General features: G+C 46.0%; 1 protein-coding gene across 3 annotated transcripts in view; it reads left to right on the top strand.

The window, feature by feature from the left end:
• The window catches only part of ASB18 (ankyrin repeat and SOCS box containing 18), a 35,227-nt gene that overhangs the window by 11,083 nt on the left and 4,508 nt on the right, over positions 1–19,636 (top strand). For all 3 annotated transcript variants that reach the window (XM_077918577.1, XM_077918582.1, XM_028702895.2), the window contains 3 exons: positions 1,271–1,538; positions 15,438–15,942; positions 17,185–17,298. In XM_077918577.1, coding sequence (XP_077774703.1) covers positions 1,271–1,538; positions 15,438–15,942; positions 17,185–17,298 — 887 coding nt within the window. The remainder of the gene's footprint in view (positions 1–1,270; positions 1,539–15,437; positions 15,943–17,184; positions 17,299–19,636) is intronic.

Below are 19,636 nucleotides of genomic sequence, written 5' to 3'. Positions count from 1 at the left end.
TCTGTCAGTGTTTTTTGCCAATGAGTAATGTCAGAACTTTGATTCATGACTGCGTTATTTGGAGAATCACTGTAGTCCCAAAAAGCAGCTGTTGTCCCCTCCACTTTAGTGCACTTCCCCTTCCTGCTTCTGTTTCATTTTCTAGTCCTTGGAATTGTTATAGTTCTAATCTAAAGACCCTAAATTTCCCCTTTGTTCTTTGTTTGTTCCTAACAATCCAAGATGCATCTTTCCTTTAGGATAAATGATTTATTTACACACACACACACACACACACACACACACACACACACACACCATAGCCTTGCACTCAGACAGCAAGCTGCACACCCTGCCCCCCCCCTCCATCTGAATCCCTCTTAACTCCCACCTGCTGCTTTAAACCCTCAGCTTTTATCCCCTGAGGGAGGGAGGAAGCCTTTTCCATGTGCCCTTTTCACACCTAGCCCCTTTGATGAACTTCCTAATTGTTTACCCCTCCTTCCAAGGAAACTTGCCAGAGTTAATTAGTGCCTAACTCATGTTGATTTCCTAGATTAAGGAGGGGGTCATAATTTAGGACGCTGACCTGACTTAATTAGCTTTCACTATGCCAATAGCATAGTGGACGCAGGTGGCGCTGTGGGTTAAACCACAGAGCCTAGGACTTGCCGATCAGAAGGTCAGTGGTTCAAATCCCCACGACGGGGTGAGCTCCCGTTGCTCGGTCCCTGGTCCTGCCAACCTAGCAGTTCGAAAGCACATCAAAGTGCAAGTAGATCAATAGGTACCGCTCCAGCGGGAAGGTAAACGGTGTTTCCGTGCGCTCTTCTGGTTTGCCAGAAGCGGCTTAGTCATGCTGGCCACATGACCCGGAAGCTGTACGCCGGCTCCCTCGGCCAATAAAGTGAGATGAGCGCCGCAACCTTAGGGTCGGTCACGACTGGACCTAATGGTCAGGGGTCCCTTTACCTTTACCTTATGCCAATAGCAGAGGCTTTTCCGTGGGGCCACCCCACCTTTTGCTACACCCTAATACACACTTGGGTCTGCCTACAGTAGAGATGAGCCTGGCTATTCCCCAATTCTAACATCTCAGCCTTCATTCAGGGTGTCTTGCACCCACAGATTCATAACAATAATGGACATTAACATTCTCATACAAACACCTGCAATCCCTGTACATTCAGAGACATGGAAAAACCCTGTGACCCCAAATCTCAGCCCCAAGTCCATCCTTGCTCTTCCTTTCTGTTTCTCTTCTCCCGCCCACCATCCCTGTCTGCTCCAGGCCTGTGGTCTCTGGAATACAAGAGGGATCTGACCAACCCGCTCTGCATCTCGGCCATCCACGGACACACTGCCTGCCTTCGCCACCTGCTCTTCTGGCGAGCAGACCCAAACGCTGCTCCAGGAGGACGGAGCGCCCTGCATGAAGCCTGCCAGAGGGGCAACAGAGAATGCGCAGAGTTGCTACTGGAACACAAGGCTAATCCCAATCTTCTGAGTGATGATGGGCAAGCACCTTTGCACCTGTGCACCAGCCAGAACACCTTAGGGTAAGGAGCAAGATGTTTGGGCAAGATTCTAGTCCTTCCACAGATTCATTCTGACATCTTTAATAATAATAATAATAATAATAATAATAATAATAATAATAATAATTAATTTTTATTTATACCCCGCCCTCCCCAGCCAAGGCCGGGCTCAGAGCGGCTTACAAGCAATAATAAAAACAAGTTAAATGATTACAACTTAAAAACAAAATTAAAAATACAACATTAAAATATTGAAACATTAAAATATTAAAATGTAGCCTAATCGCAGGAGGAGAAGGAAAAGAAAAAAGAAAGAGAGGGAGGGAATCAAATTGGCTCCAAGCCAAAGGCCAGGTGGAACAACTCTGTCTTACAGGCCCTGCGGAAAGAAATCAGATCCTGCAGGGCCCTGGTCTCATGAGGCAGAGCGTTCCACCAGACCAGAGCCTTTAGGCCTCAGAATTAGATTTATGGATAAAACCTGTGTTTATTTCTTGGCTCTTTATTGTTTCACATTAGCAAAGTGGCATACAAGATTGAAACCATGAAATTCAATAAAAACAAAGATAAAAATCAGCGAACAGAAAACAACACAATAAATAGTTTGCAGTACACACCTGAAAATACCTGCCTAAACAAAGATGTCTTGAGTAAGTGTTGGAAACCTAGTATTATCAGCACTGATTTGACATTGAAAGGAAGAGACTCCAGAGGGCTGGCACTGCAACACTAAAGGCCCTGCTACAAGGGACCGGGGTGTAAATTCTGCCACCAATAGGGACATGTGCATGATTAGGAAGCAGGGCATTTCTTAAAATATTAAGTGCAGGGGAAATTCCCCACCCCACCCTGTCCTCTTGAATTCATTTGGCCCAGTAAACTCAAAACTCTCCTCAAAGTCTATCCTTTTTATTGTGCTTGGACCTAGTTCACATTTGGGGAAAACAAAATGTGCCCGGGACCATGGCCCCCAACAGTGGCGTAGCGTGGGTTGTCAGCACCCGGGGCAAGGCAAGTAATTTGCGTCCCCTAACCCGTGGATTTGCGCCCCCTAACCTGTGGATTTGCCCTAACCCCAGATGTTGCGCCCGGTGCGGCCGGCCCCCCCTGCACCCCCCACGCTACGCCACTGGCCCCCAATCCTCCCCCCTGCTACACCACTGAAGAATGCAGAGCATCTTCAGTCAGTCCTGAGCTCTTCTTTTTAAATGTATGCTTCTTATTTTAATTTGTGGTGCCTGTTGCTTTTATGCCATTTTTAAATGTTGAGATGTTGCCTGCTGAGGATAAGGACTCTGCTTACAATGGCAGCCCGACTCACTCACTCTTCTTTGAAGAAATTAGAAGGCTCATTGACCTGGAGAAGACATGGGGGCATGATATAGCCTAGAGGCTTTTAACATATCTCTTTGGGGCAAGGAAGGGGCATTCTGCGCATGTTCATGCCCTTTATTTCTGAGATGCAGAGTTCCAAATCATACCTGCCCCTGCTCAGATCTGTATGAAGATGCTGGGGGGTGACCTGGAGTGGTTGGTCCTCATGTACATTTTTCTTCTCTGGAAGCCAATTGGCAGGATTCTCATCTTTACCCTCTCCCTGCCCCACAAACCAGGACACTAGATGGTATAGTGTTGAGATGGGACCATTTTTTTGAATTTCTTTGCACCTAGACTCTTATCTAAAATTGTGTGGCATACTTCCAAAGTAAAGGGACCCCTGACCATTAGGTCCAGTCGTGACTGACTCTGAGGTTGTGGCGCTCATCTCGCTTTATTGGCTGAGGGAGCCGGCGTACAGCTTCCGGGTTATGTGGCCAGCATGACTAAGCCACTTCTGGTGAACCAGAGCAGCACACGGAAACGCTGTTTACCTTCCCGCTGGAGCGGTACCTATTTATCTACTTGCATTTTGACGTGCTTTCAAACTGCTAGGTTGGCAGGAGCAGGGACCGAGCAACGGGAGCTCACCCCGTCATGGGGATTCGAACCGCCAACCTTCTGATTGGCAAGTCCTAGGCTCTGTGGTTTAACTCACAGCGCCTCCCGCGTCCCATGTGAGGGGGAGGGCGTGCTATTTTGCACCCAGGGCCGCTCCCCCTTGGCCCTCCCACATTATGCCACTGAGCGGGGGTGGGGGAATAATCTTTTTTTCCATAGTTCTGGAAATTTATGGGGTCCTTTGCCAGCCCCTTTACCTGAAGAAGGAAGCACGTGAGCAGGGCAAATAATTTCTGAAGTGCCACAACCCTCACACTGAGTCTCTGCCAGCTGTCACCTATCATTTAATTCATTTACTTTATTTCATTAATTTTGTACACTGCTTGATTGTAACAAAAACTGTCAAGGCAGTTAACAAAAAGATAAAACCATAAAATCAGGGGGGGGGGGATACATTACATTAAAACATACAAGAAGTTAAAATAATAAAACATTAAAATTCACAACAACGTTTCTAAGCAATTGTGTAGGGCCATAGCTTCTGGCATGGTGCAGAAACCTCTGGCAGAAATGTTACAACTCCCACCACAATGAAAACTGAAAGAATTGTGTCCCCACATAATCTTATAGTAGATGACACATGAGCAAGTATGACAACACAGATAGTTAATGCACAGCTAAGCATAGCTCTGAATGGGATTGGCACAGCCTATTGTGATCCCGTTCTGCTGTTGTCCACTTTCTTTCAATCCGAGACGGAAGAAAACAGCCTGCTCCAAAGAGTTAGGCTGAGCAGATTTTTTTAAAAAAATAAATAAATTCAGAGTTCTGGCCATTTTAAATTAGATTTTAATATAATTTATTTTAAATTACAATAATTTATTATTAAAATACATAATTTGTGGCTGTTATGAGTTGCGGGTAGAGGGGTAGGCTGTACCCTTCTTATTCCTGGGTCTGTTGTTGTTGTTTAGTCGTTTAGTCGTGTCCGACTCTTCGTGACCCGATGGACTAGAGCACGCCAGGCACTTCTGTCTTCCACTGCCTCCCGCAGTTTGGTCAAACTCATGCTGGTAGCTTCGAGAACACTGTCCAACCATCTCGTCCTCTGTCGACTTAGGTCCGCTAGAGATTGGTGCTCCACATGTTAGCAAACAGGACAAATTAAAATACTGTCCTAGAAATGGAATGAATTCGGGCAGCTAATTTCTAGCAGAAGAGCTGGCAAAAGGAAACAGTTGATTTGCATTCTCACCCCTCACCCGCCAAGGCATTTTGAGTTTAGATGCCAAGTTCCTTTTTAGAATGTAGTCCCCTCACCTGCTGTTGTTGCATCCTGTACCTTAAGGACATTTGAAGAAGTCTGGCACGGACTTCTTGCTTTTGAAAAGTGCAGGATGGACAGAATCCTGCATTCTATCTATGTTACTGGAGTTTTCCGCATGTCCCTATGTCTGTCCAGCTGTGAAGGCATCTTGGTTGATTTACATCATATTTTATACCAATGCCAATGGGGCAGCACTTGAACTGCCGCCCTATACGCCACGCACATCACAGATGCAATGTTAAAAGAACGGAGCCAGACCTAAGCCCTTGAATATTATGGCTTTATAATGGAAATGCTGCCAGAGCCTTAACTACAGCAGCACAACTGGATGCCTCTACAATAACTAAGCCATCTACTTGGAAGGATCAAAAATTAACAGACATTTCAGATGGGATTCGACCACTGCTTCTCAATCGCAGAGAGTTGTGCTAAAGTTAGATAGTGAGGAGGTCAAGCTTCGGGTAACAAACATTTTCCCTTTGATTAGGGGAAACTACTTCTGCTGATTTTTTTTCCCCAGGTAACGGATTGAAGGTCATCCCTAATTTTTTACTGACAATAAAGAGCAGGTCATTGACCTACATAGGGAGCTATTTTATTTGGCTCCCTCTTTGTAACAATGGCCTGAACACCTATGTGTCAGGTTCTTCTGTGTTCCCATATTCACCATGGGGGCAGGACTTAAAACCTTTGAGCCTCTCAGTGACTGGGATAAAAAAAACACTATCTGGGCTTCCTTCCAACCATTTCAACTTTCACAATCCATGAGAATTCAACCAAAAAAAGGAAAAGAAAGATGTAGGAGCTTTAATCTAGAAGCTTTTTGAAGCCCCCCCCCTTTTTTTTTTTTAAGTTCCAGCAAAGTTCATTTCTATCTTCTTCACTTTGGGAGCCATGCATGCCAACTTCGCCCTATTTAGTTGAGTTCCTCTCCTTGACCTTCTTTTTATAGTAGTGATAATTAACATGGTGGGGTAAGAGGAGTCTACAAATTCACTGCACTCCCTTTGCTAAAGCTGGGATGATTAAAAAAAAAAGGAGGATCGTGCAGGCTTTTGTAGAAACTAGAATTGAGGAGGAGAAACCCGTCTTTGTTTCTACACTTTGGCCATGCCACAGGGTTAAAAATAAGGTACAATACAAATACAGGGTCTCTGAGTCCAAAAAGGGCACTCTCTAACAAAACACCGGGGAAGCTGTCATAGGCTTTAGAGCAGAAGTATAAAAGTCAGAAGGAAAATTAATGGCCCGTTGATTTCATTCAGGTGGTGGTAAATGCAAGTATTTTGAAATGAGTGTGGTATTCCATGTCAATCTGAGCAGGAATCTCATTTGCAGACGACAATTGTTTTTTTTTTAATATAATTTTTATTAGATTTTCACATTTTTTTACCAACAAACATACATCAGAAATCACATTCCTTTAACCTTGTTCCCTGGACTCCCCCCCATCCCCCTTCATACATCCCTACTTCCTTAATTGGCTCAGCAAGTTCAAATTTCTCCTCCTTAGAGTTAACCTATATATATATATTTTTTAATGTAACTCCTCCTAGTTTGCCCCATTTCTCCTAATCCCATTTCTTATAAACATTTAGATTCTTTCCTAAGGTCAGCCCAATTTCCTTTCCACAGATTCCCCATTTTTATATTAAGTAAAAACCTCATTAACACAACCCAGTGTTCTGCTTCCCCCTCCCCCCGCCCCAGTTCTGGTCCCTTTCCAGATAAAAGTCAACATTAATATTTAGCCTGGGTTTCTGACGTCCGAGGCTTTTAAGTCCCTTTCCGTTCCTCTCCGTCGATTTTGTTGGAAATCTCTTTTATTGGTCATCAAATCTCGAATCAGTCCAGTCTCCATCACTCCAATTTTTCTTCCCACCAGGATACTTGGTAACCACTGCTGCCACAAACCAACCAGTCTTTCATATTCAAAGGAGGTGCCCCAATCATATTTCTTGTTTCTTATTAGTTCCTGTATTCCAAGCGTTTCAGGGGCCCCTTCCTTCCTCTTTAACATCTTTTGCAGAGTTGTAATCCATATATCCCAGCAATCTTCTTCTTTGTGTTCCGGCATTGTAGACTTTTGCTTAGTATTTCCCATCTGTGATTTGTCCTCTATTTGCTCACTTTCCTCCAATTCTTGAAATGTTCCTTCTGTTTCAGCTGCAGATTCCTTTCCTGTTAGGTCATTCATGCATTCAGCAGAGTTGCTTATTCCAGAAGTCAAGGTCATAAGTTGTTTATTCATAGTCGAACTCTGTTTCTGCAATATTCCCACGAGAAAAAACATCCTGTCTATCTCTGCCAGTAACTTCCCCTCTGCAGCCATTGTAATGACTCAAGAATCCCCCTAGAGGGATTCTAGTTACTTTGTGTACTTTTCCACCAGTCCAAGTCTTTTTTTTTTTTTTTGTTTCCTTCTTTCTTTCTTTCGGATTTCCAATACTTTGTTACAGTTTCTGATACTTTAATTTCAGAAAAATATCATGCACTTTTAATTTGGTCTGTCCCTTTGACAGCTCTTTTGACAGCTGTCAAAACTCCTTTTTCCTCTCCAACAGGCTCCAATTCGGGACTCCCCTGGTCAGGGGGGAGGGGGGATTTCACAAAAAAAAATTCTCCAACTTTCAAACTCCTCTCCAGCACAAAACTTCTTTTAATAAATCGCGGAAGTTAGATTCTTTTGTAAAAGTAAAAATACCTCTCCGCCTTAGTTCTCCAGCCCTTGCTTAAAATTGTCTGTAATTAGAGGGGGTGCGGACTCCCTTTTAGCACACCCCCCGGTCGTCTCAAATTCAAGGAAAACTTTTCTTAAAGCCGAATTCCCTATTACTCACGGGTTCTTCTTTTTCAGTCCAAATTTCAGGGTAGAAAGTCAGCGCTCTCTGGTCATGGCTCGCGGCTTCGCTCCACCGAGGTGTCGATCGACTCTCAGCACCACGCCACCCTCCGTACCCTTTTTGTGGGTCGGGGGGGGCGCTTAGGGTGCCCACCGAGTCCTCCGGTCCGCAGGCTTCAGCGCCTGCGGTTTCTAAGGGTCCCCGCGTCGCCGGCGCGGCAAGACCCGTCCTCAGTGGAGCCGATTCCCCCCGGAACTCGGAGGGAATCCGCCATTTCCATATCGCGCCAACCCGGAAGTGCAGACGACAATTGTGCCCTGTCCAGATAGCTGCCTTTTGAAAATTATGCTCTGGAACAGGCATAGGCAAACTCGGCCCTCCAGATGTTTTTGGGGCTACAGCTCCCATCATCCCTAGCTAACAGGACCAGTGGTCAGGGATGATGGGAATTGTAGTCCCAAGACATCTGGCGGGCCGAGTTTGCCTATGCCTGCCCTGGAACATAAATTAACTATAGGTCTGATGCTGTACTAAACCTGTTCTTACTTTAACTTGTCCTAGCCAACCACCTGCCCTCCAAAAACTCTTTTAGTACAGAAATAAATTCTCTTATATTTATCTTATTACTACAACTGTAGGACCTCTTGAATGTGGAGAAAGGGGGGTGGCCTATTTCTTGAATAAACAGTGCTGACACATGGCAGGAAATGCTTTGCTTGAGTTCCTACAGAGTCTCAGTGTAGCTCGTGATGCTCAGCTCCTATGCCTGTTGAGTATAAGCAAGAAATGTTCATTTTTCCCTATTTATTTATTTTCTAGCAGAAGCAACAGCACAAAGTTAGGTGCCCATCTGTTGAGATTCCTGCATTGCAGGGGGTTGGACTAGATGGCCCTCGGGTCCCTTCCAACTCAATGAGTCTTTGGTCCTATGAATAGCAGTACTCTTTACATCTATGGCTGAAATCAGAAGCACATTTAGCAGGAAAAAAGGGTTCACTGAACTCAGTGAGACATCCCAGAAAACATGCATAGGCTCAGGCTGCAAGTTTTATTTTAAATACACCCTAACCCCTCCTGGCCTTTCAACAGAGCAGGCTGAAATCCAGCTGGAGTGCCCGTGCCAAAATGGAGTATCTGTGTGCTATGTTCTACATAGTTATGCTGACCATAACTATGGTGCAGACAAAAGACATTGCCCAAGTATCAGATAGTTTCCTCCCAAGAGATGATCAAGTGTTCAAATAACAATGTAAAGTCCAGGAAGCCGCTCGGGCACCTGCGATGGCGCACCCAGGGGCGAGGCGAGGGCAAGGTGAGCCATCCACAGGGGCACACTGTTGGGCCTCCAGAGTCTGCCTGCCTACTCCCACTCAGCCACCCTATAGCTGGGGGGGGGGGGGAGGCAGCAGGCAAACCATTTAGGCAGCGTGGAGCCTGCGCACGCCCAAGCCACCGCTTCTCTCCCAAGAGAGACGCGGGGCTTGGGCGTTCTGCAGGCCCTGCGGTGAGTGCCGCCCGGCATTTTGTCACCCCCCTCAGTGGTGCCACCCGGGGTGGCCCGCACCCACTGCACCCCCCTTCCTCCGCCCCTGAGCAGATGAAGTGATAAATCTATTTCTGGGTGACACCAGGATGCAAGCAAGGATTCACAGGACTCCATCTTCTTTGGGGGGGCTGCATGGTTGTGAGCTTGGAGGGTTGAACAGGAGAAGGGGCTATTGGGGTTGGCATCACTGCAATGTTTTAAGCATCAGTGATAGAGTTGGCCAGAGACAGTTTCTGTTTGGGAAATTAGAGAGAGGAAGAGAGAAAAGCATACAAATCTAGCAGATCAGGGAGAAGGCCGTGCTAGAACACTTTCCTCTGACATCTAGGCTTTGGTGTGAGGGAGTTTTTGGATTATTTAAATGTTTGTATGTGAGCCTTCTTTCTTACTGTACCTGACTTATTTAATAGTTGGTGGGCACTCAGACCATGTCTCAGTTTCTGAACATTTGGCAAGTCTCTCTCTGGAAAGAGTTCTGGACGTGACTGTCACACATGGGGACAAGGAGCCAACAGTTGCAGTCCTTGAGTGTGTGTACCTGAGGAGGCAGCCAGGAGTTATGGGGATAGAGCACCAGTAATTCACTCTGCCTAAATCCCACATGTATAGATGATATTTCCACTATGCTAGGCATACAGTACTGAAGGGGAAAGAATCCAGGATGGTCTGCCAGATCTCTTATATCCCAAACCTGTAAGTGTCTAGAAATAGCATATGCAGAGCAAACTTTCCGGTAAACAATGTCCTCCCCCACCTGCTCCGCTCCCGGTTCTCTCTCTCCTGCTGGCCGTGTTAGTGCATTCCATCCACGTCTGTTTTCAAGGCTATTTTTAGCTTAATAAGGTTGGTTACTTAAGATAAAACGGAAGGCGCCCCTTGCTGTTCAGGAGGCACCCTGCAGAGCCTCCGGGGAGCTCACCATCCAAGGCGGTGCATTCGCCTCTAGGCTTCTTTTTTATCACCACCTCTCCGTTAATTACGTGGAACAGCAGGAAAAGGGGTTCAAGAGGTGAATGCAGGGCTGGACCCTTTAGGGCTGCTGTGTGACAGTGAGTGTCTGCCAGCGAGTGAAGGAGGAGGCCAGGAGGTACAGTCAGCTGTCTGGTAGGACCAAAGGGCACCGTGGTGTGTCCATACACTTCTCGAATCATATACTTCTGTAACAGGCAGACACGCCGCTTTCCTTTACCTCAGCAGCCAGAACTGAGGATATATACCATTGCAAATATTTTAAGTAGACACCTTTGGGAGAAAGTGTAGTCCCATAGCCTTTATAAAATGCAATTTAACATTTCCCATAAAGTGGAAGTGAAGGGGAAGCTCTTATCAGAGAAACAAAGGATGAAAAACACCCCCCTTTGACCCCAAAAGTCAGGGTCGGCATGCACAGCCCTCCTCCACTCCAGCCCCAGACACTTGCAGTGCAATAACTACATTCAGTTCTGTCCTCGTAAGTCGTTGCTTTGATTTCACCAGCAGCAATAGGTTATGCCATGTTCCTAAAACAATTGCCTACACAGAGGTGTGAACTTGCTAAACAACATAGCAGTCTTTGATTCCTTGGCAGTTTATATTCTTCTTGCCATCTGCTGCTAATAATAAAGGCCTACCTGAAAAGATACTAATGCAAATATTCACATAGTCATTTTCTTTTGCAATATCAGTTTCATTGTAGCATCCTTTTTTTTAACCTAATGAAGAGCTTTGTGGAATTAAAAACCTTGCAAATTTTCCTGCATCAGATTATCTTGAAAGGTACCATGCAATCTCTTATATGCCTGTCATTAAGACTACACCCTAGTCAGTTATGTGTAAATGATGCCCCTCTCTTTGCCAGTGTTCCTCACCTTTACAAAATCTTTGGGTTAGGTAAGAGGATTGGAAAGGCTCCTTGGAGGGGCTTTGTTGCCAGCTCTTCTTCCACCTGCTGGAAGATTTGACCTTGCTGTGTGACTGTGCCAACCATTTCATGAGTAGCAATGTCAACATCTCAAAGCAAAGCAACAGTCATTTTGATTCATTTAGACTAGCTTATCACATTAATTTACTTGCACTAAAAACATTGCTGTGGACTGTTTTCTCTCTAAGCCTCTTCTGTTTGTCAGAAGGTATTTTAAGCAGCGAATGTAAAATAATATTGTGAAGACAGAAGGTGTCCCACATCATTGTTCAAAGCTTTGTCACATTCTACTGCCTTAATGCTTTGGAAGTGATTCAGATCTGTGCATGCTTGCTCAGAAATAAATTCCACTGGTAAGTAGAACTTCCTTCCAAGTAAATATGTTTAGGAATGAGGCATTCATAAAGGAGGGGACCCCATACTACAGAAAAATGGATGTACACTGTATATCCAACAGCACAGCCCCCAGCTTCTACAAAAGGACTCCTAAACCCAGAACAGATTTTAGGCAAGTTCCATGTAGGTATGTACGTATGTGTCAGGGGCTCAGGAGCAGAGGCGCAGGGGAGAGAGGAAATGGAGAGCGAAGGGGAAGAATCTGAGGGCAGCGGAGGGCAGAATGACAGTGACCCGAGAGATTCCATGAGCCTCTCCAGTGAATCAGAAGATTCCCAGAAGGGAGCGCCGATGGCCAGGGCAAGGGGGGTCCCAGGGAGGACACACCAGAAGCAGGGGGCCAGCGGAGACTCCCAGAGCAGTAGCTGGAAATCAGGGCCAGCTTCCCCACCGGAGCGTAGTGGGGGGGAAGAGTCCCATAGGTCAGAGTCAGCCTCTCCTCCGGCAAGCAGCGACAGAAGCAGTATAACGGTCAGAAGGAAGGTGGCAGGCTGGGCGCGCGCGCCAAGTTCAAATGTACAGCCGCGCGGGACAGCAGATAGCCAGGATTGGGAACCAGGTCCTAAAGCCCGCCGGAGGGAGGGGGAAGACTCGGGGGAGTCAGCGTCAGAAGAGTCCAGAAAGGGGAAAACCCCAGCGGACAGGCGGACCCAGAGGAAAAGGGAGCAGAGGAAGAGGTGGAGCAAGGCTAGGGTCTTAAACTGGTGTCTGGGGGGAGGAGACTCAGACGGAGCTTCGACGGTCTAGGGTTTCAGACGTAGGGCTGCGCGCCGCGGCTGTCAAACCAACAATGAACTTCAATAAAGACTTATGTATATAAAGAGGAACTGGCGTTGGTCCTTTGCGAGCTGGGACCTGAGGCAGCTCTGACAGTATGTATGCATTGATTGGTTGGTTGCACTAATATACCAAATTTTACCAAATGGTCCCAGGGCAGGTTGCAAAAATATAGTGCACTCATACTATCTGTCAACTCCACGTACATGCATGGATCGCTGATTAATTTTTTCTTCACCTGCAGAAAAGTTATGGGAGAAACTTTGGGGTGGGGGGCTTTATCTACTAGGGTCTGTCTGTCTGATGTCTGCATGAGCATGTGACTGGCAACAGGGAGGTGGGAGACCATGGCACAAGAGTGGAAATAGTTCTCACAAAGTGGCTCGCTGATTGCTGCTAGTTATGTGCTAGCTAACCCGATCCTTCAAGCAAATGGGAACTGCATAAAGAAATCTCTGCAAATGTCATAGCCAGGGGGGCAGAGGAGGCCCCCCATAATCAAGTACAGTCGTACCTTGGTTTTCGAACAGCTTAGTTCTCGAATGTTTTGGCTCCTGAACGTCGCAAACCTGGAAGTGACTGTTTCTGTTTGAGAACTATTTTTGGAAGCCAAACGTCCGACGGGACTTCCACAGCTTCCGATTGGCTGCAGGAGCTTCCTGCAGCTAATCAGAAGCCGTACTTTGGTTTCTGAACAGACTTCTGGAACAGATTCTGTTCGACTTCCAAGGTACGACTGTAAATAAATAAAAATTCTTAACTAACTGACCCACCAACTGCGTCACAGATAGCTGGGTTCTGCCCCCATAATTTTTTGGGGGGGCACATAAATCCTGGCTATGCCCATGTCTCTAACCCTTTTTGTTAATCCACAAAGGTCATTCATTTCTCTTCGTATTTGTCAAAACAGAGAGTGGATAGGTATTTACTATTGTATTAGCCATTGGCATTAGAGCTTTGCACCTGATGCAGGGCGTTGCCAGGAATTTTTTTGGGGGGGTGTCAGGTGTTTTCTTAGTTGGGGGCAGAACCTCAGTTAACTATGCATTTTTATTGTTTTTTCTTGATGCCTCTCCCTCCCCCCCCCCCCAGCTACACCCATGACCTGATGTGATATGTTAATAAATTGAAGAGTTATTCCACCACAGCATTCCATAAAGAAATAATGAATAAACTCCCTGCATGTGGGTATTTGCCAAAAGAAGTGACTACTAAAATTTTATTCCAAATTTTAAAAGGGGTGTATGCACACACACACAAACACCTCCCATTGTTGAGGACTCAGTTGAACACCATATTTGCATTTCTAGAAGGTGAAAGCCCTATTCCTATTCTGGAACTCTAGAAACTCTAGAACACTTGATGCCAGTTGGTGGGAGGAGCAATGCAGGGATGAATCACTGAAATGATTTCAGCTCAAGAACCTCTTGCACCCAGAACACATGAAGCTGCCTCACCCCGAGTCAGACAGTTGGTCCACTTTGCCTAGCCATGTCTAATGTAACTGCCAAAGGCCCACCTTGGATAGAGGCCTTTCCTACTGGAGAACCTGGTCCTTCCATGTGCAAGACATGCGCCCTGCCACTGATCTGTGGGCCCTTCCCATTCAAACAACACATTCCTCAAAACTAGAGGCAAACGCGTCTTGTCAGAGTCGTGTGACTCTGCCGGCCTTTGCCTGCCAGTTCACTGCCATTATGAACCTACGAGGATTCCCTCCCCCTCGGTTGAAATAACTTGTGCTTCATTTGTAATGCTTCCTCACGCCTGTACATGTTCCACAGCCGCTCAGGTCATGTACTGTGCAGTTACAGGACATTTATTTATCCGGTAACAATGAGAAAGTACAGAGCTGCTCTGACTCCTTGATCACACACATGGAGGGTCAGGGGACAGAGTCGCTTTGTGGCTTTGTGTTCTTGGTGTCGTAAGTTGTTTGGGCTAAAATTGACACATGGGAAAAGAGCTTTGCCTTTCAGGGTTGCCTTTGTTTGAAGAGAAGGCTCAACACATAGATCCCCCACCCCCAAATCAAAGATGAACAACTGGATTGGCTATGTAAGTAGTCTACATAGCACTCTGGGGAGGTGTCTCTATATTGTTTTTGCAACATCTTAATATGTAGAAGGCCGGGACGCGGGTGGCGCTGTGGGTAAAACCACAGTGCCTAGGACTTGCCGATCGCATGGTCGGCGGTTCGAATCCCCGCGGCGGGGTGAGCTCCCGTCTTTCAGTCCCAGCTCCTGCCCACCTAGCAGTTCGAAAGCACCCCTAAGTGCAAGTAGATAAATAGGTACCCCTGCCCGTACGGGCCAGTCTTGCCAGACTCTAGGGTTGTGCACCCATCTCACTCAAGAGGCCGGGAGCCAGCGCTGTCCGGAGACACTTCCGGGTCACGTGGCCAGCGTGACATCGCTGCTCTGGTGAGCCAGAGCCGCACACGGAAACGCCGTTTACCTTCCCGCTTGTAAGCGGTCCCTATTTATCTACTTGCACCCGGGGGTGCTTTCGAACTGCTAGGTTGGCAGGCGCTGGGACCGAACGACGGGAGCGCACCCCGCCGCAGGGATTCGAACCGCCGACCTTTCGATCGGCAAGCCCTAGGCGCTGAGGCTTTTACCCACAGCGCCACCTGCGTCCCACAAGTAGATAAATAGGTACCGCTTTATAGCAGGAAGGTAAACGGCGTTTCCGTGTGCGGCACTGGTGCTGGCTCACCAGAGCAGCTTCGTCACACTGGCCACGTGACCCGGAAGTGTCTCCGGACAGCGCTGGCCCCCGGCCTCTTAAGTGAGATGGGCGCACAACCCTAGAGTCTGTCAAGACTGGCCCGTACGGGCAGGGGTACCTTTACCTTTACCTTTTAATATGCAGAAGTGTTTTTTGACATTTTCAGGCACAGCATGCCCTGCTGATATTATTTATTTCACAACATTTATATACTGCTTGATGGTAGTAAGACCTCCAAGCAGTTTACAAAAAAAGAACCTTAAAAAATTCACATTAAAGCAGGGAAAAGATAACTAAAATCCACTGTAAGCAAAAGGAGATTCAAATGCATGTCAACATTCTGTTTGTATTTTATATGGCTTTAAATTGTTTTTAATGCTGTAAGGCACCATGGGAAAATAATGTCTTTTGAATGGCAGCTCATAATTTTTTAAAAAATAAAAATAAAATTCCTGTTTTGTAGGTGTGCTAAAGCTTTGGTGACCTTTGGTGCCCTGGTAAACCAGCCAAGTGAAGAATCCCAAGAAAGACCTCTTCACGTAGCAGCCAAGCATGGTCTTCCCGACCACACGCTCCTGTACCTGAGGTGTGGTGCTCTTGTGGACCAGAAGAACAGCCAGGAGGAGACCGCACTCAGTGTGGCTTGCAGAGAAGCAAAGAACAGGGAGAGCCAGGAGAGCTACTTGCAAGTATGTCAGCTGCTGCTGGAATATGGAGCAGAAGTCAACACTGTGGATGAAGAAGTGAAGACTCCGCTTCATAAAGCCTGCGGGAATGCTCATCACAGCTTGGTTGAGCTCCTGCTGCAGAGGAAAGCCGATGTCAACGCCATCGATTACAATGGGGCATATCCAATGTCCTGTGTCCTGCAGACTGCAGCTTTCAAGCAAGAGCAGAGGCCCCATCTCACAGTACAGACCCTGATAAACCACGGCTCTCAAAAACTGTGGCCCACAGCTTTCATCAAGGTAAGGAACTGTCTTTGTGTTTATTGGTGCAGCTTTGAAATTCTGCATCTCCCCTTCAGGAAGCAGAGCTTGTAGAAGACCCATCTGCAGCCATTCCAGGATTGGATGGGTTGTTAACCCAGTGGATTACACCCTTCGTTGGGCTGCTGACTAGATGCAGGCTCTTTTACACACACTCAGCAGCTGGGGAGTTATTCTCACAATATTGGGGAGGGAACGTAAAAACGGCAGTTGAGCCATCAGAGCCTTTTCCAGCCAACAGGCAACTTTCCTCTATGCAGGATGCTGTCAAGGAAAGACCTGTGCAACCAGACCCACCTTTGCAAGAATTGCCAGGCATGGTCATTCAAAGGGAATTGGAGAAGTTTTTGATGCAGAACTGTTATAATCATCAGTGTTTATCATCAAAAGTGCTTTCCTGGTTTCAAAAGTTATCACAGGAGGATTCCGCCATTTTGAGTAGAATATCAGAGTTAGCTTGTTTTTCATATATTTGAAATGAAACTTGCTTATACCATAAAAACTAGGTGAAAGAAACCAAGTTGAACCATTTCAAACAGGTTCCAAAAAGTAGTAGGTTTAATCTACCAAACTTTCACTAATTGGCATCACGTCAGTCTTGAGAGTTTGCATCTTGCTCTTCTAATCCTAATGGACACAGCGCTGGATGCTCACATTCTCAATCCCTAGCCTGTGTTTCTAAGTTAAAAATGAGTGAATTAACTCTTCAAGGCCATGACTCCAGACCCTTCAAGGGCTGTCATAATAACTCTTTTAATGATTTGGGAATCTCTGATCCAAAGGAGGTCAGCCCAGCTTGTTAAAGTCTATAGAGGTAATGTAGGAACTGTGAAGCATCTGTAGATTTGCCCTGCTTTGTAAGAACTATTTAAATAGTTTAAACAACCCTATTTGACTGAAATATGTGCAGTTCACATCTTGAGCAAAATTAACAATTTCCTTATTTCCCTCTACAAAAATACAAAAAGCACCCAAACTCTCCCTAACTCAAATTTCAGGTTGAGAATAAGGAAGACATAAACTGGGCTTTTTAGTGGCTTGCAAAATAATCTAGTTTGACCATGGCAGCAGCTACTTCTCATGAAGGACTGGCCACATACTGGGAGTCAATGTACAAATACCATTGACCTGCAGCCGTCACAGTGCTTGACCCATACCTTTCCCTCCCTCTCCCCCCCCCCTCTCTCTCTGTATTTACCGTGATGATTTTTCCTCCACTAGGTGCTGAAATCTTGTGCTTCTGTGCCAGAGATTATTGAAATCCTTTATAATTCTTACCCTCATCTTCCCATCTCTGAAAAATGGCTGGAAGTCATCCCAAATGAAGAATTTCAGGTAACAGCTATACAAATTGTGTTGCTTATATTTGTTTATCTAATCCGGGTTTGATTTTGCAACTTTAGCAAATGGAGTAAAGCATAATCAGATTCACGTGTGTCACACTACAGCCATAAAACTTCTTTTAAAAGAAAGTTTATTATTATTATTTCATTTTATAATGTATATAAAACAGAGAGAACCAATTATAACAATAGACAAAAGTGAAAAGGGGGGGACGCTATAAAATAGGCACACCGAATGATTATAGTTGCATATGTTGTTAAAATAACAACGCCCAAGTAAAGGCTTATCAACATTATCAGATTATAAAGCATAGTTTCAGATTTTCCAGGCTTGTGATGAGTATTGCCTTGACCAGGCTCCCTCAAACTCGGCCCTCCAGATGTTTTTGAGACTACAATTCCCATCATCCCTGACCACTGGTCCTGCTAGCTAGGGATCATGGGAGTTGCAGGCCAAAAACATCTGGAGGGCTGAGTTTGAGGAATGATGGGTCTGCTGCATATGTCATAAAAGAAACTTTCTATTTTGGAGATTCCATTTCTTGTCAAAATCTTAAATTAAGTGTAACTTTCTCCATTATACTTATATTGCAAAGTGAGCAGTAACTGTAGCAAGCATCCAGTGTAAGATTCTGGGCTGTTTTCCATTGAGTTGCAATAACTATTTGTGTTGCCAAAATAAGACCAATTCCTTTGTGCTGTTTTGTCTAGGATGTGTGCAATGTTGTTAATTGTTATTTATTTGTCTGTTTACATGGTTTATATACCGCCATTTAGCAGTGCTGCCAGGGAAATTACAAAAACATGGCAAAACAGAAAAATACACATGGAATATAATAAATTACAACATATTGAAATAATAATACATTAAGAAGTCTGGGGGAAATATAAAAAATAAATAAAAATGCCAGGTGCCCCACATATAGTAATGTTGGTAACAAGTTAGCTTCTCTATGGACAGAACTCCATAACTGGAGACTCTTGTTTTGAACTCTATGGAAAGAACAAGCAAGCCAGATATCTTTTTTAAAGTGCCGTGCCAGGGGCTGCACCCTTCCTGGAAGCCATAGTGCCAGCTGTCTGGCTCCATCCCAGTTCAAGTGGAGTCTCTCTCTTTTGAACAGGCCTGGCTCCTCACAAAATGTTCCCCAGTATCTAACAAATCCAGATCCCTCTTCCCAACACCACCATTGACACATACCTGTACCTGTCTAGATGGCCCTACATGTGGAACAGGTGGCATTTGGACTGGCAAGAGCCAGTGTGGTGTAGTGGTTAGTGTGCTGGCCCCAGGAGATCAGGGTTCAAATCCCCACTCAGCCATGAAGCTCACTGGGTGACCTTAGGCCAGGCACTACCTTGCAGCCTTTCCTACCTCACAGGGTTGCTGTGAGGGTAAAACGAGAGCAGAGCACCATGCATGCCACCTTGAGCTCCCTGGAGAAAAAGGTGGGATATCAATTGAAGAAATAAAGACAGTAAAGAAAATCTCAGAAAACAGCTGCTTTGTACGGCCTGCCTTTCAGCATCTTACCAAGCAAGGTAGAGTTCACTTCCAGGAACTCCCAGCTCCTGAAGCCACTGGGGCCAGCATGCACCCCTGACTCCCCCCCAGCACTATCTACCAGCCCATCTAGATGATGAGCAAGGTAAAGTGTGAAGGTAAAGGACCCCTGGACGTTTAAGTCCACTCAAATTTGACTCATCTCTACTTTCAGGCCAAGGGAGCCAGCATTTGTCCACAGACAGCTTTTCCAGGCCATGTGGCCAGCAGGACTAAACTGCTTCTGGAGCACAGAACACCATAACAAGTGCCAGAGCACACTTTTGAACTGCTAGGTTGGCAGGAGCTGGGACAGAGCAACGGGAGCGCACCCCGCCACGTGGATTCGAACTACCAATCTTCCCATCAGCACGCCCAGGAGGTTCAGTTGTTTAGACCACAGCACCACCCACGTCCCTTATGATGAGCAACATCACCCTGCAGTCTGCCGGCCCATCACACACCCAGCTCTCCTTGATCCTAATGATCAAATCTCCCACTACTAGGATCCCTCCAGCCCCTGGTAGAAGCATCCTTAGCCCAAGAGGATCACTGCTCATCCCCCAAGGAATGGGTCCCTTCAAGCAGCTTAAAGGCACTGCATAATCGTCTTCTCCTCTGGATTAATCTTTCCTGCCTGAGGACTTAACCATCCAGGGGTCCTTTACCTTTTGCTTTTACCTGTATGGAAGAAGAAGAGAAAGTTTCTGGTCTCCTCTTGGCTCCTCTCACTCACATTTTTAATCTGCTTATGGAGCTCTCTGGTTTTCTGAAACATTCCACTCTT

Source organism: Podarcis muralis, chromosome 1 (genome assembly GCF_964188315.1).
Source record: "Podarcis muralis chromosome 1, rPodMur119.hap1.1, whole genome shotgun sequence".
NCBI lineage: Eukaryota > Metazoa > Chordata > Lepidosauria > Squamata > Lacertidae > Podarcis > Podarcis muralis.
The sequence above is the reverse complement of the archived record's forward strand: the minus strand, read 5'-3'. Positions and strand labels throughout refer to the sequence as shown.